The sequence below is a fragment of the Agelaius phoeniceus genome, chromosome 3, assembly GCF_051311805.1.
Source record: "Agelaius phoeniceus isolate bAgePho1 chromosome 3, bAgePho1.hap1, whole genome shotgun sequence".
Classification (NCBI taxonomy): Eukaryota; Metazoa; Chordata; class Aves; order Passeriformes; family Icteridae; genus Agelaius; species Agelaius phoeniceus.
The window spans coordinates 88,508,943-88,535,498 of NC_135267.1; the positions used below are offsets into that span (position 1 = coordinate 88,508,943).

General features: G+C 40.0%; 1 protein-coding gene across 1 annotated transcript in view; it reads left to right on the forward strand.

Moving 5' to 3' along the window:
• The window catches only part of PLB1 (phospholipase B1), an 88,125-nt gene that overhangs the window by 24,723 nt on the left and 36,846 nt on the right, over positions 1-26,556 (forward strand). The window contains exons 14-34 of the mRNA XM_077176318.1: positions 1,198-1,261; positions 1,901-2,005; positions 3,479-3,568; positions 7,217-7,279; positions 8,087-8,167; positions 9,633-9,699; positions 10,404-10,462; positions 11,538-11,611; positions 13,156-13,199; positions 14,037-14,145; positions 15,019-15,070; positions 16,943-17,023; positions 18,542-18,607; positions 19,298-19,398; positions 22,112-22,193; positions 22,791-22,895; positions 23,528-23,623; positions 24,074-24,145; positions 24,788-24,847; positions 25,253-25,313; positions 26,036-26,094. Coding sequence (XP_077032433.1) covers positions 1,198-1,261; positions 1,901-2,005; positions 3,479-3,568; positions 7,217-7,279; positions 8,087-8,167; positions 9,633-9,699; positions 10,404-10,462; positions 11,538-11,611; positions 13,156-13,199; positions 14,037-14,145; positions 15,019-15,070; positions 16,943-17,023; positions 18,542-18,607; positions 19,298-19,398; positions 22,112-22,193; positions 22,791-22,895; positions 23,528-23,623; positions 24,074-24,145; positions 24,788-24,847; positions 25,253-25,313; positions 26,036-26,094 — 1,591 coding nt within the window. The remainder of the gene's footprint in view (positions 1-1,197; positions 1,262-1,900; positions 2,006-3,478; positions 3,569-7,216; positions 7,280-8,086; positions 8,168-9,632; positions 9,700-10,403; positions 10,463-11,537; positions 11,612-13,155; positions 13,200-14,036; positions 14,146-15,018; positions 15,071-16,942; positions 17,024-18,541; positions 18,608-19,297; positions 19,399-22,111; positions 22,194-22,790; positions 22,896-23,527; positions 23,624-24,073; positions 24,146-24,787; positions 24,848-25,252; positions 25,314-26,035; positions 26,095-26,556) is intronic.

The window sequence follows — 26,556 nt, forward strand, 5'->3', positions numbered from 1 at the left end:
GCTTTCTTATTGTCAGCATGTTCTCGTGGCTGTGTTTATCTGGTTGATAAACACAGTTCCCACTAGTTTGTTAGATGACCTCAGTCCCAGATCCAGTCCCAGATAAGGACCTCCAGCATTTGATTACTAAGTTGTCATTATGAACTGTGCTTTGAGAGAAAAATACAAATCCATACCAAAAAGAGAAATTTCAAGAATCAAAGAAGATAATGGTGGTTGACACTTTCAGTCCCTTGCCTTAACTTTAGGCACTGAAGTTTGGGACATAATAGGAACATAAAGTTCCCTCCTTTACTAATTTCTTACTAACTAGAAGCATCTGCACTCAAAGTAATGCATGAACTCTATTTTTAGGCATATAACTCTCTTCATGTATTTTATGAGGTTCCTTTGTTAGGCTTGGGTAAGATACTGGTCCTGAATTCATATTTCTTTCACTCACCAGCAGTGTTAATATCATTTTATCAGAAAACTCTCATTTTATGGGTTTAGCTAGAGCTCTGTGAAAAGGATCCTGACACATACTTATTGCTTATATCTGCAACCCCCCAGAAACTTTTTCAGATTCCAGTCCTTCCAGGAAATTTCAAGGGAGTGTATTTTGCTGGAATCTGACTAATCTTATATGTATCTTATATTGTTCCCATCTACACCTTTAGGAACTCTCAGAATTCTCCAACTAGCTTCAAAATGTGCAGTATACCATCTCACCTTGCAGATCATAAATCTGACAGTGCCAATCCTCCTTTAGCATGTATAACCTTCTGCAACTTCCATCCACATTTCTAGATGCAGGTTTTCAAGTCAAATACTAAAGAAAAAGTTCCTGTGGAAGTATTTTGAGTTTGTTCAATTTTCCTGTGTGGCTACAGGGAGGAAAATGTTTGAAAACCAGTGCAGCTGTTATTTTAAGCTTGAGCATGTTGCTAGCTTGTGAGATCCTGTGCTAATCTAAGTCTGGCATACTTGTCAACTGACTAGGCTTTCAAATCAAAAAGAGATACAGAGCTCTGGATATGGGAATATATGCCATTCTATGTTTATATCAAAAATTAGCGTGTTCCATGTAGCCTTTTCTACAAATAAAACAATTTACTCTTTAGTATGTGCTTGTCAGTGGCTTAAAAGAATTCATGATATCCACTTGGTTTATCAAAAGTTCATAATGTCTTTGGTGTTTTTAATTATTTTCTGCAGGAATCAGTGCAATTATATTGAACACTCCACATTACATGATAACGTACTGAGGTGGTCCTATCAGGTATGGCATCTTCTGTGTTTTTTGGCTCTCATATTGCTAGACATGTCTATTCATTTGCCAGATTGGCCTGAAGCAAGGAGATAAGAGAGGAATAGCAGTGAGGAAGTTGAGTCACAGCCTTTCTATCACATATCCATAGCAATCCCAATCCCATTTCTTACCTCAGGAATATTGGCAATAAGTTCTATCTTAATATCTCTTTAAGTTTTAAATGTCTACATAACTTTTGGCAACCTAGGATTTTTCATATCCCTTCAGAGAAATGATCCATCTTGTCCAGTAAAATGCCACATCATTTAGAAGAGGGAAATTTTCTTTTAAGACAAAGACAGTTATGCTAGAGTTTCTTTTAAACATGCTAAGATGGCAACAAACATGACACTTCATTGCCTTGCTAAGCTTGCTGCCCTTTCAAAGAAAATGATGGCAAACCATTTTGCTTATAGCTACAAGGATTTTCCAGTTGTTGTGTAACAAGATTTTGTTAAATTACTGTGTTTGTTCTGGAATACACAATTTTATTTCTGTGGTTTATTAGGGATGGGGATAATTTGAATGTACTTTAAGCCCCAATGAATCACACATACATTACACTCTCTACCCAATTATACTTATCTCATTAAATGGTTGTCTATTTAGGATGCTTTGGAAAAACTATTGGAATCTGAGAGGTTTGATCAAAAGGATGACTTCACTGTTGTTCTTCAGCCTCCTCTCCAAGGAAGAAATCTGCTCCTCAGACTGGTGAGTAAACTCAAGCTGCTCCATCTTTCTGAATGAGACTGAGTGCAATATTCAGCCGGCTTTCCTGTCCTAGGCTGTGTAATTCTGCAAAATAAGGGTAGTCAGGCACAGGAAGAACATACCTCAGGATCAGACACAGAAGTCCTGAGAGTGGAACTTGATTTAAACAGCACCAGTCAGACATCCTGTGTTTTTGAATGCTATGCCTCAGGATAAATCAAGCTTTGGCAGCTCTGCACCTAAAGTTGCAAGTGTCTGAAGCTGTCAGTGCTGCTGATTTTTCTATATCTTTGTAGTCACCATCATATTCATTCCTGTTTATGCTCAGGTGTTTGACAACAAAAGCAAAACAAAAGTGGGTAATGTGATGTATTTAGAAAGGTTAGAGGGACAAAAGTTAAAGGTGTTTGTAAACTTTAACTATGTTGGCAAGTACAGTTATTTCCCTGCAATGAGTCTGGGAACTCAGACTTTTTTCCTGGTGTAGGCAGTAGGGAATGAAGATGGGATTGCCTAGGATGTCAGGCATGGTTTTGCTATAAGTGGTCCTTAAAGGGAAGTTGAAAGGTCAAGGTTGTCTAAGATCTGGCAACGAAGATCTTAGGGAGAATATAACTTTCTGGAGAATGGCTCACTTGGAGTGTGGTATCAAAATCCATCACATTAGGTGGTTTTTTGTAAAATAGGTTGATAATGACTCATGGTCTGGGGTTTTGAGCATCAAGATAATAACTTCATGAATTTGAGGTAATTCCATTGCTCACCTCAGATCAGTATCAGAACAAAGTGAATTGGGAGAAGAAATTCTTCTTCCAGGAAAACAAAGGATTTTCTGTCTTGCAAAATCTTCTTGTTGCTACTGGGGTCATCTTTTGCCAGGCTTTTTTTGTAGATGACTGGTCCCTATGCAAATAGCAGACTTCTAACTTTCATGCCATTAGTTTTTCTGTCAGTAATTTGCTCTATTATTTCTTTAAATACTATCATGTGTCATAGGTGGATTCTTTATTTCTTCTGATTTGTGGTATGCTGCAGGCCACCATGTGTAACCTTCCAAACTCTTCCAGCAGTTACATTTCATTTACAATTCAGCATGCTCACTTAAGAATTCTGCATGTTTCTAATCTTTAAAGGCATGTATAAACTAGAAGTGTTGTTTATTCCAAATGATTCATGTATTCACTTCTGTGTATTCCTGCTCTACTGTGTGTCACTATTGTGATCATGTTGTGTTGTTGCTCTGCTCTTCTTGTCCTGTTGATGTGCAGCAATCATTTACAAAAACAGCATCTTTCTATCTTGACACACCAGTAGTAACTGGGATCAGTGGCAAGGGGCTTAATGAGAATACCAAAGATTGATTTCATTGTGAATATGGATATTGTTTTATGGGTTGAGAGGTTCTGTCACTGAATAACTAATCTTTCCATACTCTTGATTATTTTATGATGCTTAAAGTACTTTCCCTTTCAGGGCAAGGATGATTTGATTACCACATCAAAGACACAAGTGGAGATTTTGGAAGATTGCATTTTCATGGCTGTGGGCCTCTGGAACAACATGGTAAGCAGTACTACAGAGACTGTTTCTTGCTGAACTTGGTCTGGATGACTAGTAGCAACCCTGTACAAGCCAGGCTTTGAGTAGCAAAGAGGCAGGGGAAGGAAGAATGCACAAATTATCCCATGACTGCTATCCTCAGGTGTGCAGGGAGGCTGCTTTTGAATAACGCTAAATGCCCTACACTTCCAAGACAAATCTCACCCTGCTGCTACTTTTTACTAAGAACTTTTTAGAAAGGTTTTCAAAGTAGCCCTTTGGGAAGCCTCATGGACTAAATGAGCTGTGACAGATTCTGGTTTTGCTAATCTTACTTCTTTGACAGCAGAACACAGGATGACTGAGGCTTGTCCTAACCTGAGATTACAGCAATTATACTCCTGTCTACTCTCCTCTATCCTGCATCCCCCACCATGCTGTACTAATGAGTCTTATACTGCTGTTTCCTCCTTCTCCATCATCTTTGTGCTGCTGTTGCTCATAGTGAAAAGGGGATAGACAACCTTGAGGAGCTCTTGTTATGTCCTCTAGAGTTGGATGTCCTATCCAGCTGTTTTCTTTTATGCTACTTTAAGCAGTAATAATGCTGTTGTAGCCCATATCATTTAAAGAAGCAGAATTTGCAGGAAGAGGCTTCTATTAGAGACTTCTATCGTCACCAGATGATGTACCTACAAGAATAGTACAGTCACTTTTAATAAAATATGTTATCTTTTAGTTAAAGTTAGTAGGAGCCAAGGAGTCAAAAGTTGATAACCTATTGCAGTGGTAACCTTGGAACAGCCATGTTCCAAGTCTATCTCCTTTGCTGTTATCTGTGATATGCCTTGTGATGATGTCACAGTTCCTACCTCAGTTCTTCCATCATAAATAGATGCCCTCTGTTTCATTTTTTTGTCTCTAATCCTTTTCTGCACAGACTTTATTTGTCCTCCTCTGCTCTGTCCTTTAGCAACCCATTCTGTGGCATGTTACTCTATTCTTGTCACTCTAATTGCCCCGGAGCATTTTGTGAAAACAGCAGAGATGAAAAACCGTAAGCAATACGAAGCTGTGCTTATAAGGCTGGCTGCATCAGGGCCAGTTATCCAGACTTGGGCAGCGAGCATGCTGTGGAGCCACCAGAACCAAAGCATTGTCACAAGGGAGACAAATACCTGCTTTTCTTTATTTCAGTGTTTTTACTCAGTGTGAGGTGATTCCTCTAGTGAGAGGACAGCCTAGGTGAGCTGGAGGAGGAGCAAAATGTAGCAAACCCACATTTTGCCACTGGTTTGAAGGAAGACTGTGTGGTAACAATTCCCTCAACTCATTTTGCCATCTCTTTTCCTGACTTCTCTTTGATTAAGTGGACTTTTCAGAGTACAGTAGCAATCATCAGAAAGGAGCCTTTTAGGGTTGCTTCTTTGTCTGCCTGTGATTGCCTTGTCTGCCTGTATTCTGCTGTGATGTAAAAGAAGATAGGAAAGATGTGTTCAGCATAAAAAGCACTTGCAGGTGTCCTCGCCTGATAAAGGTCTCTCCAGTTCTGCTGGGAAACCTAGCCAACTGTTTAGGCTGACTTCTTTAAAAATTGAAAAAAACCCCATAACACAGTCTTGGGAGCTGATAGAAAATCAAGAATCGTGACTTGTGGACCTGGAAACATAGCATTGAACCTCTGAATGAAACTGCATTCAGAGGTTTACCTTCTCCTGCTCTCTGCCAGGCTGTCAGGACCTTGTTTTGAGGCTTGGTACCAACCTCTTTCCTGGAATAATTATCTGCTTATTGGCCAAAGGGCAAAACCTTGAAAATCTAGTGGCAATTGGCCTTAGGGCTGCACTTCAGCCTGCCTGAGGAGAAGCTGAGCCATCATGTTCTAAGGCTTGGTCCTAGGCAGGGCTGGATATTTGACCAAAACTGTTCTAACTCTTTAGGACCAATGCAATTCATATACTGAGCACACCAGAGAACAGTCAGATACATGGCATTGGAAAAGCTGAGAGAGGTTGGCTGTGTAGTTGGACAGCTTTGATGTTTACCACGGAGAGCCTGATCGTAGTAGGCATTGCCAAAATTATTCAATTTTACCTCTGGTCATATATCTGAGGGCAAAGCCCCATTTATGTATGTAAAGAACTTCATAAGTAGGAGAGAGGAGTTCTTGTCTTTTGGCACTTTTTTGTGTTATGGAAACAAAACCCAAGCCTATCCTGCAGCCAAAAGAGAAGGTAAACCAGGCAAGAACCCAAAAGTGAACAGCACTGCAGGAGGCTGCCTATGCCTCTCTGTTCTTTGTTCAGGGGTTTGTGCTGCCTCTGCTGAGTACCAGAGCAGACCCACACTGAGTGCCTGCATGACAGATGTGCTAGAATTCAGGGGAGGGTTGGTGGCCACAATACAGCCCTGGTGCCCCATTCCCTGACCAGGACTGTGCAGCTCAGCGCATGGGAGCTGTCAGTCTGTGCTGGGAGAGCAGTGTGTCTAAGCCAGCTGGAACTTACTGCCTTCTGGAGAAATTTGTTCTTGTCACCCAACTCCCAACACATGCAAGTGTCTAATACCTGTTTGAACTTAATTTCTAGTCAAGAAATACTGTATTGTATGTATCCCATCTTTTGAGGGATGATTTGGTGTTGGAGTATATTTTCTTTTAAGAATGGGAGTAAATAGCTACTTTGTTTCTTCCTAGCGGGATGGGAAAGTATCCCAATGTATCTTTTCCTTTTCTCTGAGCTTGACTTTTTTTATTTTTGTACTTAAATTATTTTGCACATTTTGGGGAAATTAGTTTTATTGCCCCCTCCCGCCCCCGCCCAAAAAAAAAAATGCAGACTATTTCTTCAAATGTTTCTCTCAAAGAATAGAAACTCTGTAAGCATCTTCTCTATTTCTCCGAATTTTCCCATTATTTTCATTGACAGAAGAATCAAAATAGAATGTAGCATTCCTGCACAGAGTGTATTGGTGACATCAAGCCTGCTGCTGTTGTATTTTCCAGTTCCTTGCATCCTGTTTCTTGTGCAGGCTGCTGGTCCTGGCAGCTGGTGGTGCCAAGCTGAGCAGACATGCACTGAGGGATCTAAACCCTAGCCAATTCCTCTGTGTGTGATTGCAATTTAATTAGCACTCAGCAAGCTGCCTGAACAGGTGAAGTGATTATTTTTGGTATTTGTCCCTTTGTGCTGTCACTATTTTCTGAATAATTCCATAATTTTTCATTACAATAAACTCCTCTCCATCTTGTTTTAAGAAGGCCAACAAACATAAACATTATTAAGTCTCTGTATGGAATAGGAAAGCACCTTTTGGTGTTGCCTAACATGTGTGAGAGTGTAGATAATGAAACAGTTCTGAAAGGTAGGATAAACAATCAACACTTATAGAGAGTCAGCATTCTCAAAAGCCAAAATGTTTGGATGGAGGTTTTAGTCATGATGGGAAGACAGTCTGCTCATGTGAGAGGCCTTGTTTTCAGTTCCTTGCTTTTGTAGGTATACGTGTGGTATATTATGCATAGATAAATATTTATCATAAGCAAAATAAATTTTTAAATATATATGTTTCCTGAAAGAAAACTTCAGGCACTAGAGCCTTTGCTGCGCTGCTGCTCTCCCTTCCTCCCCACACACAGCATGTGTACAATTCCTCTGTTCTCTCCCTTTCCAGATGCAGCCAGTTGGACAGAAGCAGCCTTATGGTGCCACAAAAATTGTACAGTGTCCATCTCAGGTAAAAGGGCTTCCTTGTTATTCTGTGATATTATTTATTCTTTGCAGAATTTCCAAATTTTCAATACTGTTGTTTTCTGAAGTTTTTGGGAATGTGCGCTTGCCCAAGTTACTGCACTGTTAAAAACTGAGTGTTCCTAAAGTTCATTGACATGGAGTCTTTATTTTCTATAGATGAAACTCTGAAAAAAAGAACTTTTGACAAAATTTGGTTAAATCATCTCTGTCAGATTTTTTTTTTTGTCCAAAATTATATCTGGCTAATCTGAATTTATTAATTGCAGGTATGATGTGCATTATCAATATTCAAATTTGTGTCACCAATAAAATTGAATCCATATATTTTATATAATCTAGCTTTTCTATGATTTGCCTCTGCTAACACGTTTTACTAACTTAGTCCCTGGAGCTGTCAGTAGTCAGGATTGGAGCATCTCATGTTAAAAGAACAGGTTCTTGTATGCGTTTGCATTTGAGCTCTGACTTCAATAATTTGATAGTGATAAAATATTACTGGCATCCAAAAGCTTCTGAGCAGCAATTAAAATATCAAAGACATAGAATTTTATGGTTTGTTTGATGTTAGGTTTAAGGCAGGAGGTGGTACTGTGCCTAGAGCATACCTAGGACATGGCTTTAGACCAGGGCCTAACTTTCAAGTCTAACCTGGTTTGCTTCACTTATGCAACGTTCATTCAGAAATTAATACTGTAAAGATTTTTTTCTCTTGGAAATTGTAGCCAGAAGACTTTAACATCAGCTGACGTGTTTCCACTAGCTTTGTAAACATACTCTCTTCACTCTGCAGGAAAATCCATACTTGTTTACATATAGAAATAGTAACTACTCATCCTCCCTGAGGACATCAAACCGCATAGGAACACCTCAGGTACAGTAGGACTGTTTGCATCAATGGACTGGGTGTATTCCAGGGAGTGGGGCAGGTGGGTAAGAGTGTGTTGTAACCTAAATAAACAATGCTACCTGGGAAAACTACATGCAAAACTCCAGCTCTTTACTTCTATGCTTGACTAAATAGTCAGATGTTTAATAGCAAATTATCTCCTTGGTGTGTTCTGTAGAGTGTGGGTAAGGTAGATGTGTTCAGCTAGCCTAAAGTGAGTCTTGCCTTTAATGGTAAGAGCCTATGTTAAGCATCTGGATAAAAATGTTATTTTCCCTGGGATAAGAAGATAGTGAAAATGGGGCTATTTAGTCCTACTGTGGAAGAAACTAGATCAGATCCAACTACTGTGTGGGTCTGATTTAGTCTTTTTTCATTGCCATAATAAATCTGAAGAATATGGTTGTTTTCTGGTTTATTTTTTTTTATGAGATACTTTCAGATTAAATGTGTGGAGAAAAGACCCATGATTGTGTTTTTTAAGTCAGAGTACTCTGATTTTGAGCAGAACTTGGTGTTCCCAAGCAGGAACAGAGTGAGTTGATAATGTTCATTTTCATGCCTCTGAACACAATGCCTAGACCATTTAGACAAAATGGCCTGTTTGTAACTGGAGTTGTAAGATGCATTTCTGTTCACATTTTAATATAGTGCCATCTGTTTTGTTGGTTACTTGGGGTGTACAGACCTTGCCGTGAGGCAATGGTACCTACCACTCTGATTTTTGGAAATAGCTGTAGTGTAGGAGGTGTTAAGGATGTAAGGAGCAATACTATGTTATGTTTGTGGTTTTTTTGTTGGGTTTTTAAATTAAAAATTAAAAACCCAATCCAGAAAAACGAGACAAGACATACAAGTATCATTTCCTTAGGCAAGTTAGCCTACTTAAGGAATACTGCAGAGAGATTTGGAGCCAAAGCACATCTTTGAGTCTTGTGTGATGGTTTGCTTTGGTATATTGATGGTCAGCCCTTCACTAACAGTAGACTTTGGGGGTATTTCTGTCAGTAGGCTGCAACCCAGAAGAGCCAGGAGGGCAAACCCCTGGCTGCACAAACAGGACTGCATACACAGAAGGCAGGGTCATGGCCTGCTGACAGAGTTATGGTTTTGTGCTAAGATATTTCAGGGATATTCAAACAGTTTCTCACAAAAGACGTTCAGGGTATGGGCACACCAAATGCTGCTTAGCTGAGAGCAACATGGCTCAGAGTCTAAAACAACTGGCCCCACTGGTAGGCATGAGTTGTGCTGCACTCATAAGGCTGCAGGACTTCTGAGCAGGCTGAGTTTGTGTCTGCCCTCAAAAGGCACAGACTGAGGGCAAGCTGAGCTGGCTAGTTTATACAAAGTATGTAGGAGTTCCATTAATATAATGCTCTGAGATGTAAATAGTTTACCATGACCAGAGTAGAGGAGACTGATGCGAAGTCTTGCCCTGTCTTTGCAGGAGAGGAGTTATGGAACAAATATTCCCTGTCCTGACCGGGATCCCTCTGATACAGTTCCAGTTTCAGGTATAGTACTATGCCTTTTTGTCATAGAGCTACTTCATTTGATGACAGAAGGAGAACAGAACTAGGTTTACTCAGGAGAGGTATTCTTTTCTTTGCAGAAGTGCACTTTGTTGACTGTGGTTTTTAAGAGTCTTTTTGGAACAATGTGAGTGGTTCTATAGCAAGATGCAAGTTCACTACCTCAAGGGTGATGAAAGTTTATGCAGCTGCATCTTCCATGTACAAACAAAGAAGTGACAGTGGAAAAGATAGGAGGCAGTCAGGCCCTTCATTTCCAGGGGGGGATATACTGTAGGAGGCTCTTGTTAATGCAGTCTGAGGTGCAAAAACCCATATGGAGTTCCTTGGGTAGGTTTTTCATTCCTCAGAACTTGTGATGGTTCTAAATATCCACCAGAGCTGTGCCTGCTTTTCAGTCATTTTCACCAGTTAAAAGAAATTTGAGGAAGAACAAATGCAAGACTGGAATCTTGCTGTCTCCTTTGTCATTGTAGCTACTGCCCAGCTATGGTACCAAGAATAATTTGTCATTTGATAACTATCAGTCTCTGTCATTCTCAACTGATGCTGTCATGAATATTAAAAATACTGTCTTTGCAATGATTTATTATGCTTATTCTGAGGAAAACTTTTAATAACCATCACTATTTGTAGTTTTCTTTTGTTCTTTCCCTTAAACTACCCTTGTTTTTGTTTTTTTTTAGTTCATAATTTGAAACCAGCAGATATTCAAGTGATTGCTGCTGTGGGAGATTCACTCACAGTAAGTAAAGATCACTAGATAGCCATCGCAATGAAAAACTTACAATGAAATTTCTGATTTTTTAACCTGGGAAATGGTATACATACCATGCCCTATTAAGCCAAACACGTTTTTCACATTTTTTTTCCATACTCCTCCTTGGCTGATTGATAATCAGATCATGAATCTAATCTGAGTGCAAAGTTCCCATTTGAAGTCCACAAGAGTCCAACACAAGGAAGAAATGTAAGATTAGATTGTGTAGCCGCAAAACTACTCTGCTGGAGTGGACTTGCAACAATTGCTTTTCTTTACAATTTCTTTCAATTTTTGGCAGCTCCCAAGGTATTAGCCCTGAAAGATATTAGTGAGCAACTTGAAGAAGAAAAAGAAAAAGTTCTTCACCTGATTGTGTATATCTGTGTATCTATATAATATGAACAATATATGATAATGCCAAAGCCTATAAAGCCATAGTGATTCATACTAACTAAATATATGATTAAAATTGCAGTAGAACATCAGGTGTGTTGAGTGGAACTTGCCTTGAGATTTTTTTATTTTAACATTATCCCTTGTTCTATGTAAGCTCATTATCCCTAGACTGGTTGTGATTCTCCAATCAATGGTGACTGCTTTACTGCTCATATAATAATTCATGTTTCCTACATGTTCTGTGCTAATTATCACATTAAATCCTTGTAGTTTTTTCCTTGGAGAAACTGGGAAAGACATAAAATCACTGTACAACTTTTTAATGTGAGGAACATTATAATAAATTATTAGTTCAGAACAACTGCTGTCATATTTATTCCTTACGTAAATTTTGAATTATATTAGTATTTTCAACATTCTCAAGTAATTTTCCCCCACTTGATCTAATCATGAAATTGATAGAAGAGGGTAATTCACTGGAGTGGAGTTAAAATACCTTCAGCCTTTGAACTTCTTGAGAACAGGAATCTGTTCTATTTTGGGAAGATGACATAGCTTGCTTCATTAATATGCTTTTAAGTTATTCTCAGTAGGATCAGTCAAGAAGTAGTTACTGTAGCAATGCTTATTTTCTGATGGTGAACTCTTCTTCCTCCTCCAGGCAGCTAATGGGGCAGGATCCAGACCCCATGATGTTCTGGATGTCCTGACTCAGTACCGAGGTCTTTCTTGGAGGTGAGTCCCAGAAATCTTCCCCTCAGTGGGAGAGAATCCATTTTCTCCCATTTTGATCAATATAGTTGTTTTTGTAGTAAATGAAGGCTTGTGGAAACTGGATTTGATGTCACGTTTTGCATGACAGGACATGGCTGTACTATTACTCATGTTAAAGAAAATACTTCAACTAGTGGTTATCTAGAGTACCAGTGGTACCTAGAGAGTTATCTAGCATGGCTGGAACAGACCTGGGTACATGAAAAAATGGGGTCCTTGTTAAGTTCTTTTTCAATCTCATGGTTGTAGGAGACCCTGGAACAGGATCTTCTAAACTCCACTGCCGTTGCATCACTTGCTCATTCTGCATTTCTGTCCCTGCTCTTTCTGTACCCTGTCTGCTCTTGCCCAGTGTAGGCCCACATCACCCATTTGTCTTATTTAAAATTGGTGGTCTACAAAAAATCTTTTCTACTGTTGTTTCATATGCAGTATCTCTTTCCTTCATCCTTTCCCAGTATTGCTTACATCATGGAGAACAGTTCATCAATTATGAGTCAATACAGACAATATGCAGCATGTTGTTAGACACATCAAAAAGACTCTGGAGAAAGGCAGTCATGCTTGCTTGTGAATCTGCTACTGTATCATTTAATACCTAACTTGTCAGGCTGATCTTCTGTTCATCATTTTTTACCAATCACTGCAACTTTAGAAGAAGTTTAAACACATTCACAGAATCATAGGATGGTCTGGGTTGGAAGATACCTTAAAGATCATCTGGTTCCAACCCCCATGCCATAGGAAGTGCCACTTTTCACTAGACCAGGGTGCTCACTTTTCTCTAGACCATGGTGCCACCATCCAGCTTGGCCTCAAGCACTTCCATTTGCACTTCAAATCTGTTCCAGATTAAAGGGTCACTATAGAGATGTTCTAAGTCAAACATTTTATATTTTGATCTTTAATAGAAATCCATTGAGTTTTTTTTTGCAACAAGTATGCTAGTAATTTTTTTCAGCATGAAGGCAAATAAAGAGCACATGGACATAATGGTGAATTTCACCAGTCTAGAAGTATTCTTCCAGTTGAGTGAAATGTGAGTGGGGGGAAGGCAATGGGGGAAGGCAAAGGTATTGATTTTACTTATCACTCTGAAATATATGCTTTTAGAACTTTCTATTTTGGTTAGCTATGTTAACTAAAAATGGAAGCTATAAACATTGTAATAGGCGTAACTGTAGCAAAGGTGGCACCCTTGAAAAAATCACATTTCTTTCAGCTGAGTTAAAAAATATGCCGAAACACGTGAAAGAGTTGAAAGGAGAGCTGCCTGTACAGGGCTTCTAGTGTTCTGCACTAGACTGTGCAGACTGTTCTGCTGGAGCTGAGTGTCTCTGATGTGGGGACAGGCACCCAGGGCGCGGTGGGCTCAGCACAGCCAGCAGCGCGCTCTGTACCTGTGCGGTAACCCCAAAAGGGGGCACTCTCCTACCTTGTCCATTGCCTTGCCGAGCCCATCGGACCTTACCAACACTTTTTCCTTCTTCTTTCTTTCTTAACAGTGTTGGAGGAAATGAAAACATAAGCACAGTTACGACACTACCAAGTAAGTGGCTTTTTCTGTAAATTTGATAAATATGTGGTGCTGTTTATTATTCAAATACCTAAAAGGAGACAGGAGAAAAGGGTTAAAATTTGTAGTGTGACACAAGCAATCCCTTTGTGTTTAATGTCCACTGCTGAGTAAAAGTTGCTTAGCAGCCAGACTGTAATATGCTGTGCATGACTTAACTATGTGTTTTGTAATTCCTAGGTTTTGGTTGTTTCAGTATTCTTCTGTTGGTTATAGTTCTGTCTAAAATGTGTTTGGTCACAGATTAATCAAAGGTCTTAGCTCATAGCCTAAAGAAACTATTTTGACTATATGGGAAAGTTGTTTTAGGCAGGGGCAGAATCACATTACAAGATCAGATTTTACATGCTTTTTAAAGGTCAGGACATTTTAGATCTGAGGTGTTTGTAAGGCTGGTTTGTAACCTAAGATCTAGAAGGGAATCTGGGGTCTTTGGGGTTAATACATCTGGGGCCATCAGGCTAAAGGATTTGATTCCAACCTGTCTGCAGTTATGAGCATGATGACATGAGGTTCTCCTGCCTTAGTATATGGTTACCCAGCCTTGCTTGCCAGGCAAAATGGCATTGCTAGCCAAGATGGTTGTGTTAGGTCACGAGATATCTGAATTCATGAAATTCAGAAATCTTGAAGGCAGGGAAATGGTTGTATGGTGATGAATCTCCATGTTTATTATACTTAAAAGTTGAATTTTTTTAATAGCTATCTCCTAAAGCTTTTTAATGGTCTTTTACTAAAATCTGACCTTTATTTCTTCATTTGTTAGCTGCTGCAGGAAACAATATTGCAGGGTTCTGTCTCTTTCTGCAGATATTCTTCGTGAGTTCAACCCATCCTTGGTAGGGTATTCCATTGGCACTGGAACACAGAATTCAAAAGATGCCTCATTAAACCAAGCTGTCGCCGGAGCTCATGCAGAGTAAGAGGAAAACTTTTAATTTTAATAGGAATTTGATTTTTTTCTGTAAAATTCCTTGTGACTAAAAAAGGCCCAAATCCTCGAATTTGGCAGGAGCACAGTAAGTCTAATAGGCAAATATTTTTTAATCCTAACTAAAGCATGAAGGCCAAGAAATGTGATGAGGTCTTTGACATGGATTAGAAACACTGCAAATAAATTAGCAACAAAAGCAATACTTTCTCTGACATTTGCAGCCAAGAAAGCCACAGCATTTTACAGGCACTACTCAGAAAGCTGTCCTGTTGTGAGTCAGACAAAAGATATCTCCACTTTATAGGAGGTATATTCAAACCCTCTTGTCATCAGGACCAAGAGTTTGTGTAGAGACTGAGAAGGTTGTGGATTGTTTAGTTCCTGGTCTGCCAGAGCTGGGAATTAACTAGAGATCACTATGCACCCTCTTCAGTGCAATTCATATCCTATTTTTTCCACTGGTAACTGTTCTTATAAGACCTACTTCAGTGCCTTGAGGCTGTATAACAACATTGGTATGAGCACAGACACTTCAGAGCTATGTCTGTTGATAGCATCTGTCCGATGGTGGGGAAAGTGCATGTTCTATATAGTTGGTAAAAGAGTATTTGCAAAGTAGCCCAATGCCTGTTGGATGCTAATTATTTTCTCTTTTTTCTTTTTCCATCACTATCTCAAAGCATAGCCTTCGTTGGCTATATCATATATTCCATTCAATGAAAACTGGACTTTCTTTGGAGTTTTTTGGTTTTTAATGTCCATTAGTCAGCTTTCCTCTTTGCCTTGTTATCTATGCAGCATTCTTTCTTTAATTTTTTATTGATGTATTTTATGATTTTATTTTTCTTTTATTTTTAGGGATGTTCCTGAACAGGTTAGGAGACTGGTGGCCCTCATGAAGAATAATTCTGTGAGTTCAACATATCATGACTATCTTTAGAATGATGTGACATAGCATCATTAGTTTCTACAGCATAAAACTTCCCAGTGCAGAGTGTGAGTTCAGTACAAAATAATCTATAGCTTAGTCTTAAATTAATTTGTGCCAGTGTATGATAGCTGCTATCAAGCCCAGATAATTGTAACCTTTTTATCATTTTTACTGGAAGTGGCTGCAAATGCAGTGCTGTTTTTTCTGCTCCCAACCCACGTCCCCCTGTAAGATAACAGATCCCGTTCTCTGTGAGGATTTTGCTGTGGTGCTATTAATTATCCTGTAAGCAGGTGGTTTTTCCAGCAGAAATGATACATGCTAGGATGTTGTGGGGAAGCTTTTCAAGTAGAAAATCGTGTGGAGTGAGCATGTGAAGTGAGGAAGGGAGTTGTTTTCTAAAAAAACAAATTAGTCCCTTCTTTCATCTAGTCAGCAGCTGATTTTTGAGGTACACATTCATTGTTAAGAATTATTTGATTAATTGTCTGTAAAATACACATTAAGTTGAGGATTGCTTGCATGTTTCTCACCTCAGCTAGTGCTTTGAATGTTTGCTATTTGTAATTTGACAAATGTGTTATGCAATCAGTGACCTAAGTTACACTATAATAGTTTGGCTTTCCAATGGTGCAGCTGGAAAGCAGCCAAAAAGCCTTCAAGATATCTGTGTGCATGTTTAGTGTAAATACTCTGGTGTGTACATATTGGCAAAAATATTTGCAGTACCTTCCTTCTTGGTTCACTTTGTTGTAAACAAGATTTCCATCTGATGGATGCATCTGAAATGAGATTAAAAGGAGCAGCAACTAACAATGAACAGTTGGATGGTTTTCATTCAAAGTTTCTAAGCTCTACTCTGCCAAATTTATTGCCCTGAGTATGTTAACAGAAATGTATGGAAATATATTTTATTTAGGTAATAATTGTTTTTATATAACTACTGAAGTTCCTTCTGATGAGAAAGCCTGCTCATGGTGGAGATCATATATCTTTGATTTAAGAGATCTTTTTTACTCTCACTTTTTAAAGCACTTCTTGAGTGTAGAAGGGAGTTTCTCCCTCTTTTTGATTTTTTTACATTTTGAGACCAAACTACTGAACAGTGTGTATACTTGCTGGGATATGTTGCCTCCAGCCTCTGAAGAAAGATGTTTTTAAACCACTGGAGGCTGATGCACTATTGCTGCTTTTTTTATTGGTGCTTTGCACTGAAATTAAAGCATTAGAATATTGAGCACAACATCCACAACATGCTACTAAGCATATTTGAACCTTTCCTCAAAGCTAAGAAGGTGTTTATTTACTGTAGCATAATTACCTTGATTTAGCTATCTATCCCTTTGCAAAATCGTTGCAGAAACAAAAAGTGCTGCAATATTTTGCCATTATTGTTAGATAGAGTTAATATTGCCCCACTGTTCTTTGCAGTTTGTCTATCAGCAAGTCTGAAATATGTTGTCCCCCAGGGTTTACCAGCAGGATAGCTGCATTATTTATCACACAGTAAAACACATACCATAATTTTTACATGAAGATATGTTTCTAGGACTGCAGGAAGAGTCACCCTGTGTGCACAAGATATTACTAAGAAAAGCATACAGATAGATTTTGAGCAACAGTTTACTGAAGTAAATAATTTGATGCCATTGATATTGTAATTTTGGTTTAGATCACAGCAGTTTCTGCATCTTCAGTCATGACTACAAACTTGTTTTTGTTGTGGATGCCTAGGGGAATGATAGCCATGTACTCTGAGAAATGGGAAATTTGTGTTTAGTATGTTGCTGCCATCTCCCTCCTTTTCTTTTTTTACTTAAAAACTTCTGTTCCATCTCCTTCTCTGTGTAGGAAATAGATTTCCAGAATGACTGGAAGCTTATAACACTTTTCATAGGAGGAAATGACCTCTGCAAAGTCTGCGAGAATCCAGTAAGTTCCCTACAGCAGGAACTGGGCCAGTCAAGGCACAGGGTCTTAATGTATTGCAAAGGGTAAGAGGGAGCAGCTCAGTGGGTGCAAAATAGCTTAGGCCTTACTTGTGCAGCTCTGGAATGCAACTGTACTGAGACCTTCAGGTTGCTCAGCATAGTGTTAGAGATACCTTTAGAACACCTCTAAATTGCATAATTGTTGAGACTTTGTTTTGCTGCTAACTAGGATAACTTTTTGTTGCATGGTGACTTTACCTCTTGTAGATAAAATGCCAAGTGGTTTTTACTCCTCTTTGCCTCTTTGTCACACTCCTTAGTCTTACTTGGTACTCTCAATATTTTCAGTGCTATGGAAAAGTTCTAAGCACAGCTCATGCTAATTCAATTATATGTAATGGGGGGTATACATATATATATATATATATATATATAACATACATACATCTAGCCTTTAGTGTGTGTGATTGTGGGGGAGGTGAAAGGCTGTGGCAGACTCCTCACTTAGTGATGAGGGTTACCTACTCACAGGCAGTTGAACATACACTTACTTGTCATCCTTCATGATTCATTTTGGATGAGGAAGAACAGCAAAGCAGCATAGTAAGATGGTTATAAAACAAGGAAGGAGCAAATGAAGCATTCCTACCTTCTGCTATCAAACCAAACACAAAATGCCTGTTCACATGACTGGGGTGGGTGGCAAGGAGAGAGCATGTGTGCATTCAAGGATCACAGCAATCTTTGTGTGGCACAAGTACAAATAGTGCCAACCACAGCACTCTTGCTGAGCTGTGACTTAGGAAATGAATAAGGGATCTGAGCTGTCTGCTTCTATAGAGTAGGCAAGTGGGGCTCTCAATCAACTTCTGCATGAAATTAAATGAGAGAGAAAAAAGGCTGAAAATAAGACAGGCATTTCTTGTAAGAAAGTTTATGTGACTGTTGTAGTCCCACAAGTGAAAAAATAAGTGTTGGATTACTTAAGACAATGAAATTAGAGTGTTTAAACCATTAAAATGGACCAAGGAAATTTTGGCACTGAAAGACAAGTATATGAAGTGATTTCATTCCCACCTAAACACATAAGTTTTGCCAGTTATTATTTGTGGCAGGCAAGGAGCATATGGGAGACATGTTCTAATATTCCATACAGCAGAAATTAACTTACTTTTACACAAACAATTCTCTCCCATATATGGCCCCTGTTAATGAGTTATTAGCTGAGCTTTTAAGACCAGCCCAAGTAAACCGAGGAATTGAGGATGTTGTGATGTCTGATATTACCCTGTGAATTTTCAGTCTCACTGGTATCCAGTGGCTGCTAATTCTTTTCTTGCCAGTGAGATAGCTGTGATGGCAAGGAAGAAAAGCAGAGACAGGACCATTTTGCCTATGACTCTGTTACTTTTGACCCAAGAATTAGAAACATAAATGCTACTGTGACAGACTCCAGCTAGTCATTCTTGTCCCTGCCTGAGTAAACTAATAATAAAATACAACCCTCTTGCTTTAACAGGTACACTATTCTCCTGAAAATTACACCTACAATATACAAATAGCTTTGGACTTACTTCACAAAGAGGTAAGACAAACTTTTCTAGTACGTTGGAGCAGGGATTTTCTATTCTGTTTGTAAAGCAGTCACTCATAATTGATTAAGAATTTATTTCCTTTCTTTCATCTGCAGAGTACTACTGTATCCAGAAGTGTTTGCTTACAGGAAAATCTTTGTGAAAGGCAAAAAGAGCTGGTAAAGCTTTTTACCAAAGAAATAAGAACATTCTTAGATCTAGCTGATGTGCTGTGGACAAATAATATCAAAAAACATTATAACAATGTGGAGCAAACATTATTAACTGATTGGAAAATGTTAATAATGCTTGTTCTTTAAACTTCAAATAAGTATATTTTTGTGGTCTTTAAGAGAGATATTCAACTTGAAGAAGGATGAGAATACTTGAAGAGTTAGCAGGTGTCTGGGTCTTGCTGAGACCTCTAACAACTTGTTTGGACCTTTTTGAAGCCATCATTTTCAAGTGACCAGCTATCAACATTTAGAATAGAACTAGGCAGTGCAGGCAGGGGCTGTAATTTAGTATTGCTTGTGTGGGGAATTAATTATTGAGAAAGTACTTTGAACACCTCTGTCATAAATAATACACAATGCTTGAATCAGCAGGCTGCTACCAAGGTCTGCTGTGGCTGTGTAGGGACAAAACCAACACTGTTGTGCTCCAGGAGTTTGCTAAGGATTTGTTTGTCCTCTTGGCAGGTTCCACGGGCATATGTGAACCTGGTGACGATGCTTTACATTCCAAGGCTCCGGGAGCTGCATCAATCAAAGAACAATAGCTGCCCAAAGCTGATCATGAGGTCTGCAGATCATTTATGTTACAGCTCTCATTCTTGTTCACAGAGGGCTGCAACGTCTTTGTTGCAGTTTTTTCTTAAAGGGAAAAGGATCTAATATTTCAGGCTACCAAACATCTTTCTCTGTGCTTGTCCCTACATTTTGGTTTCAGCACAGCACTTAGAAGAAGCTGTCTCTGAGCCCTGCTGTTATTGTTTCTTATGAAGGTGCCGCTTTTGGCTCCACACTTACCCTGCAAGTGAGCTCAAGCCAGAGCAGAGAAAGCTCAGCTGGGCACTCTTTGGTGAAAATAGAGAAGACACTAAGATACAAGGTTTTCTGGTTGTAGTTACAGGTTTACTTTTCTGCACTTAAAACTCTCCCTCTCCCTTCTGCAATTTTCAGTCTCTGTAATTATTGCTGATGGTTAGTTTTATTTTTAATTAGTGTCTTAAGTAGATGTTTTGGATGCTTCATTGTGCCACCTATTGCTTTGTGGCTCAACAATCCTTTCCAGATCAGTGTTAGTCCACTACTGAGGTGGCAGACCTGCACCCTGAGTGGACTTTTGGTGACTAAGATAGTGTCCAGCATTGTCCCCTGGAGTTGCTTCTGGCAGGACTTGCTTGTTTTCAGAAAAGCAAGTCTCTGCTTTTCTGGACAGATGGGGAGAATAACTTTGTCCTGTGAATGTAGGCAGCCGCTGGTTTTGCAGGAGAGAAGAGATGCAACCCTCTTGCTGTGGCTTCCTTGTGGCTGTCAGTGGAAAATTGGGTTTGGAACTCAGGTTGCTGGTACTCCCAATAGCCAGTTGTAGTTCTTTAAAAAAAATTATTTATTTATTTTTACAAAGGTTACTGGCTAGAGTACACAGGTATCTCAAGGCCCTAATCATTGGACAAGGATAGTTAGCAAAGCCTTTAAGATTAGATTGTCTCACAGTAGCTGTGATCTTTCCACATAATTTCAGATGCCATGCTGAATTTCACATTTGCCTGTCTGGCAGCAAGCCAAGTTTACAGGGTGATAAGCAGAGCCCATGTGGGACAATAAATGCCGTTCTACTGAGTAGAAGAACCACCTTAAGGAGGATTTTGATCTTGAATGTCTTTTCTTTTTATTCTGAGAGTAGCAAACAACCTAAAGAGAATATGTGTCTCCTAATGTTGCCTAATGTGTTTATGAAACTTCTGAAAACACCATTTAGATTTGTATTGTTCTCATATAGATGTACTGTGGAGGTAAAAGCTTTTGTTAGTTGGTCTCCATTAAGAGAAGTTGGGACACAGTAGGGATCTGTGCATATTTTACATATATCAACTGCATCTCTATAGGAGGTATTTCTCTAAGAGCTCTCTCAGGGATGTTTTACTGTGGTCACACTGTCAGGATATTTGAAAAGAGTCTTTCTTCTAATTTGGATTTCTGAAGTAGTGATGGGGCATGCCCAGGAAGATGGAACATCCCAAAAATATCCATGTGCTAGAAAGATCAAAACCTCAGGGGAGGGATAAAGGTGGCCAACAGGAGTTCACAGAATCTTAAAATGTCTCAGGTTAGAATGGCTCTCTAAGGATGGAGAATTCTGCATCAGTCCTGATGATTGTTTTGGTGCTCTACCAGCCTTGCTGTGATACACACTATAACCTCTGACTCTCTCAGCTGATTAGAATGAATTTGTGGCAAAAAATCTTCCATCTTGAAGGATGCTTGCATAGTTCTGCTGAAGCAAAGCATATTGCACAAGTGTACTTGTGAACAGTTTTTTGGGGTGGGTTGGCCCCAGGTGCCAGTCAAGCACTCCCACAGCTGCTCATTCTCCCCACCCCAGCAATGGGGAGAAAACAAGGAATTTCCTGTGAGCAGGAAAATTCATGGATCAAAATAAAGACCAGGAAGCCACCTACCAAGTATCATTGCAGGCAAAACAAACCTGATTTGGGGAACTTAATTGTGTTTGTTGTCCATGAGCATAAACATTTAATTACTGATTCTGGTATTGGAAAATGAATGAACAAAGAAGTTGAACAGTTAAAGCATCTGTCCTCCCTCCTTCTCAGGTTCAACCTTTCTCCAAGCATCTCTCCCCCACCCTTGTTACTCCTGCAGAGTACCCTCAGCCCCTTCAGTCAGGCATGGCTTGGGGTCTGGATCTGGTCTTTCTCTGCCCTCCTTCCTGCTCACTCTTGTCCTGTGCTCCAGCATGAGTCCTACACTCATGTGCATCCACAGGCTGTGGTCCCTTCCAGGAGTGCCTGTTCTGCCATGGAGCATCTCTTGCTTGTTCCTTCTGTTGTTCTTTCCTCTCTCTCTCTCTCTCTCTCTGGTGTTTTCTGCCCATTCTTAGGTAGGTTTTCACAGACACAGCCACCAGCTTGGCTGAGGGGCTCGGCCATTCCCTATGGTTGGTTTGCTGGAGCTGTGTCCAGAACAGGCAGCCCTGGCCCCTCCTCACAGAGATCACTCCTGCTGCTGAAGCCTTGCCATGGGCACACAGTGTGGCCTTTGCTAGCATGGAAGCTTTTCCTCACTTTCCATTCATTAATTTATCCCTAATAAATGTGTTTCTGCTCAAGAATTGGGGCTATGAAGAAACTCAGGGGTGAGAGGTAATGCTCTCATTCAATGACCTTTCAGGGAAATCCCTCTCAGAGCTTTTAATCCTGCAGCTTATCAGCTTGGAAGCAAGGAGGGAAAAGGAAGAGCAAATCTCAGTGCCATGCTCTTATCCCACAGGCTCCTGTGCCCTTGTGTCATAAACCCTAAGAACAATTCCAATGAGTTAAAGAAGCTGATCTACTTTAACAGAATGTATCAGGTAAGGCACATTGCATTTGTTAGAAATGTAATATCATCCTTCTGTTGATCAAGGGACCACAGGTGGGCTAATTTGAAAGTGGGAGACAGTTTCCACTTATTTTCAAGATGTATTTGTAGTGGTGATTATAAAAAGTAGGATCAGGATCTTTAAAATTCTTTTTCACTAAACCAACAAAACAAATGAGAAGAATAATTGTTACAGAGTTATAGAAAGTAGAATATGTCAGAGAGGCAGCAGTTTTTTGATCAGTTATGTTATTGAAAATCAGGTTAAATCAAACAACATGTTAACTCAGGAACAAGTTTTCAGACACAGTGTGTCAGCCAAACCAAAAACACTTTGGTGGTTCTGGAAGGACATCTTTTTGACAAAAAACCTAATCCCTGAGCAGGCTGCCAGTCCTTGTCAGTCAGGCAGCCATCCCCAGGCTTCCTCTCTGTAAAGAAGCCCAGGATGGGTGTCTCAAAAAGGTGTTTGCATTGGCTGCCTGGCACAAGCTGGAAAGGAGGGAGGGGCAGCCCCTGGGTGAGGTGTTCAGCTTGATGAGCTGAACACAGAAGAAGGAACAATGACAACTTTTCTTTTACTCTTTAGGAGGGAACCCGCCGGTTAGTGGAGAGTGGAAGGTATGACACGAAGGATGATTTCACAGTGGTTATGCAGCCATTTATGACTAATATTGAAATGCCAAAAACACAGGTAAAACTAACAAGAAAACCACACCTGGTGCAATGCCACTGACTTGTCAAAATTGTTTTAGCTGAAAATGTAGCTAGCAGTTTCCTGACATAGTAATTAATAATTATATTCAGTTACCATCTAAAATTGCATGAAATGTTTATGGAATATGAGATACTGGGCAACAGGAATACAGACCTCGATTTGGGCACTGCAAATGGACAGCCATTAAGTAGATATTTTAGGTCAAAATCTTCATCAGGAAGCACTTGCTCTACATTCCCTATACATCAAGTCCTTTACAGTACTTTGGTAAATGACCTTTGGTATGAAAACTCATATGTTTCAAAGGACTGTAATGTGTAAATCTCAGGGGAAATCCAGAAATTGATATCTCTGCCCAGGTATTCTGTACTCAGAGTCACAGTGTATTCCTTATTACTTTGGGAATACTGTGTTAAAGAGTTTTTAAAGGCTTCTTAGTTCTGAGTTACTAATGTTTCCTCTTCTGGTTTAATTCTGTTTGCCTCAGAGGCCTTTGCAGATACTTTGTTTAGAAGTCAGCTAAGTTATCTCACTGGAAGAGAGAAGACAGAATACACAGCTTGTTGCATATTTGCTGCCTCTGTAACAGCACCTATCTTGTTTTCTAGGAGGGGTGGCCAGATGAATCATATTTTGCCCCAGATTGTTTCCACTTCAGCCAAAAGGCTCATTCCCAGGCTGCACGTGCTTTGTGGAACAACATGGTAAGATTTTTAAAGGTTGTGTTGCTCTCTCCTTGTTGACTTCATCCTGTCCTTGGCAGCAAAAACACCCAGAGATCTACTAGGTAGCCATATATTTTCTGAATTGTGTTTACAAAGGGAAAGAGTGATCATATGAAGAAAGGTGACCTGAATTGTTAGCCCAGTCATATCAAACCAGTAAATCTCAAGGTGTGTTAAAGCTGGTTGTGTTCAGGCTGTGTCTCCCAGGAAGATGACGCCTGCCAGGCACATTGACCAGCAGGCCACCTTCCAGGTATGTGGGAATTAGCCTCTTCAGCACACAAGGAAACAGTGCATGGAGCAGCTGCCAGCATTGCTCTGCAGTTGTCTTGCTGTGCTGCAGACGTGGTTTTCAACAACTGCACAGCATCACCCATTGCTTTCTGGTACTCATCTGCTTTTCCTCTGTGCATCCCCTTTCCCCCCCAGCTGGAGCCTGTAGGGGAGAAGACAGATAGTCAGAAGATGGATGATGAGCTTGTCCTCAAATGTCCATCTGAGGTAAGTTATAAGGCTGTCTGTGTTTATGTGGAGGTGCTGGGAGTGGCTGGGCGTCTGTGGAAGCCTTTACCCAGTGCCTGGAGCTCTGGCTCTGTGAGGATGATCTGCTCCTCCCCACACAGTCTGTGCCACTGCTGCCAAGAGCAGCATGAGAGCTCACCCAGGAGAGGATGGAGGGCAAACAGGAGTCAACTTCCTCAGAGTCACACATCACAGCTGGCTAAAACACAAGGGAAGGGTGTTTGGCCCACCTAACCGAGATCATCAAGTATCCACACTGAATGGCAGAGCTTCAATGGGGGGAAACAGAGCAGTGTTGGTACCAGTCAGGATAGCTCTGCAGGGTTAACTGGGAATACCTTGCAGGGAGGCCACAAGCTTCTTGTGAGACACACACAGTGGGGTCCCGAGGGTATTCTCTAACTTTTGTTTTAAAAATATAACCCAGATTTACACTGTTGCTACACAAATTTTAAAAAGGCCTTTTAGTTACTCATTTATGTAATTATTTTTAATCCCTCTGTTTTATTTGTATCAAGCTGCTAATCATCTACAGACATCTGAGAGCCAAAGTTTGGGGAATGGAAATCTCCACGTGTTCCTCTGTTGCTTTGCATTGATTCAGTTTGCCTTGTTTTGTAGGCTGAGCCATTCCTGAGGACATACAAGAACAGTAATTACACATACCCTAACCAAACTGCAGTAAGTGTCAACATCACCATCCCACCATTGCTCTGCTGCATCTGTTCCTGTGTGGTAACCAAATGAGTTATGTTCTGCAGCACAGGGAAAATCAGTCTTTGGCCAGAGGGGCTTGGGAGGCTGAGTGCATGACATAGAGCAGAGAAGTACTCCCTGAGTTGGACAAAATGCATCAGAAAACACCTGTAAGAACACGTGCCCAAACAGCACTGCTATCAGTACAGGGTGTTGCACTCTTCTGAGCAATACTGAACATGACTATTGAGTTGGGCAACCAAGACCTGTCTAGTTAATTACAGGCTGAAGAGGCTCCAGTTTATCCACCTGGCCTCTGCTGGGAAGATGCTCATTTCTACTGACTGTATTTGCCAGCCAAATGCTCTTCAGCTTTCTTTTTCTCTTTAGAATTATGGAAGCCAGCTGCCATGTGAGGACAGGTCTCCATCCTCCCCTCCTGCAACTTCAGGTAGTCTTGCCTGTTTTATGTTAAGAGGTTGAATTACCTTCAGCTGTCCTTCAAGATGAATGTTAATTTTTGGCTGAAATGGTTGCTGGACTGTGAAAAACATTGCTCAGAAAGGATGTCATGTTTTTCAGCAGATGCTTAACAGATACAATGCCACACTGTCATGCAAGGTAGCATCCTGACTAAGTAGCTTCACTGAACTCACTGACAGTGGAGAGCTTCAAAATAACTTGTGATAAAATCCAGATTTGAGTGCTGACATAGCTTATAAGCTATTCCACCTAAATGTCATGGAAAGAAACTGGAAATAGAGCTTCATTCATGTTAGTCTGGAATTTAGCAGTATTTGGTTTTTCAAATAACTTCATGTTGTCTTTTCCTTAGTCTTTTGAAGTCTTTAATGTGCTGCTCCTGCTTTGTATAATTCTGCATTGTTTTACCTTTACTTTGGTGTTGGATATTGTTTGCCACTTACTGGTATTTGCTCCTTGCTCTCCTGTCTTTTTGGTAGCAACATTAACCATTGAAATACTGAATAATATGCATATGTTGGTGCTACAATCCCAGGAGATGAGCTGGAAAGAACTTCTAATTTATTACTTGGGTATTGCAAAAACAATATGACAGAGCATCACAATGACAATGGCATATTTCACATACACAGTAGAGGGAGAAAATAGCTATTTCCTAACCAGGTTCAACTGTATCTCTTTCCTTTGCAGTGCACTCCCTAAAGCCAGCTGATGTGAAAATTGTAGCAGCCCTTGGGGATTCTTTGACGGTAAGAAGAGGGTGTTTTTACTGTTCTCCTGGTAAAACTACAAACATGTGCCCGCTCCAGTGGAGGGGAAATAGCTGTTGTACCCAGAAGCAAAGATCTGTTAATTCATGGATTATAATAGATCTAGCAGCCAGATTAAGAAAGGTGGTGTCAGTCTTCCAACGCTCCATCCCCCCCCCACACGTATTCACATGCTTTTGAACTCAGGCAAAAACACAGGCAAATCCTTTAAAGAGGTGCCTAGGTATTCTGCTGGATTGGAGGCAGAAGAGATCAGATGCTGTTGAAATGAATGGGACATAGCATAAGGCTTAGGTTACTGTGCTTTTCAAAGTTTTTTTCTGCATAGGAATGAACTGATGAGCCTGTTTTTCAGCCTCAGTTCTTTCAGGAACAGAATGCAGCTAAGTGGTTATGGGTAATAGCATTTTAATAATTTTAGCATTAATGAGTTATCGAAGT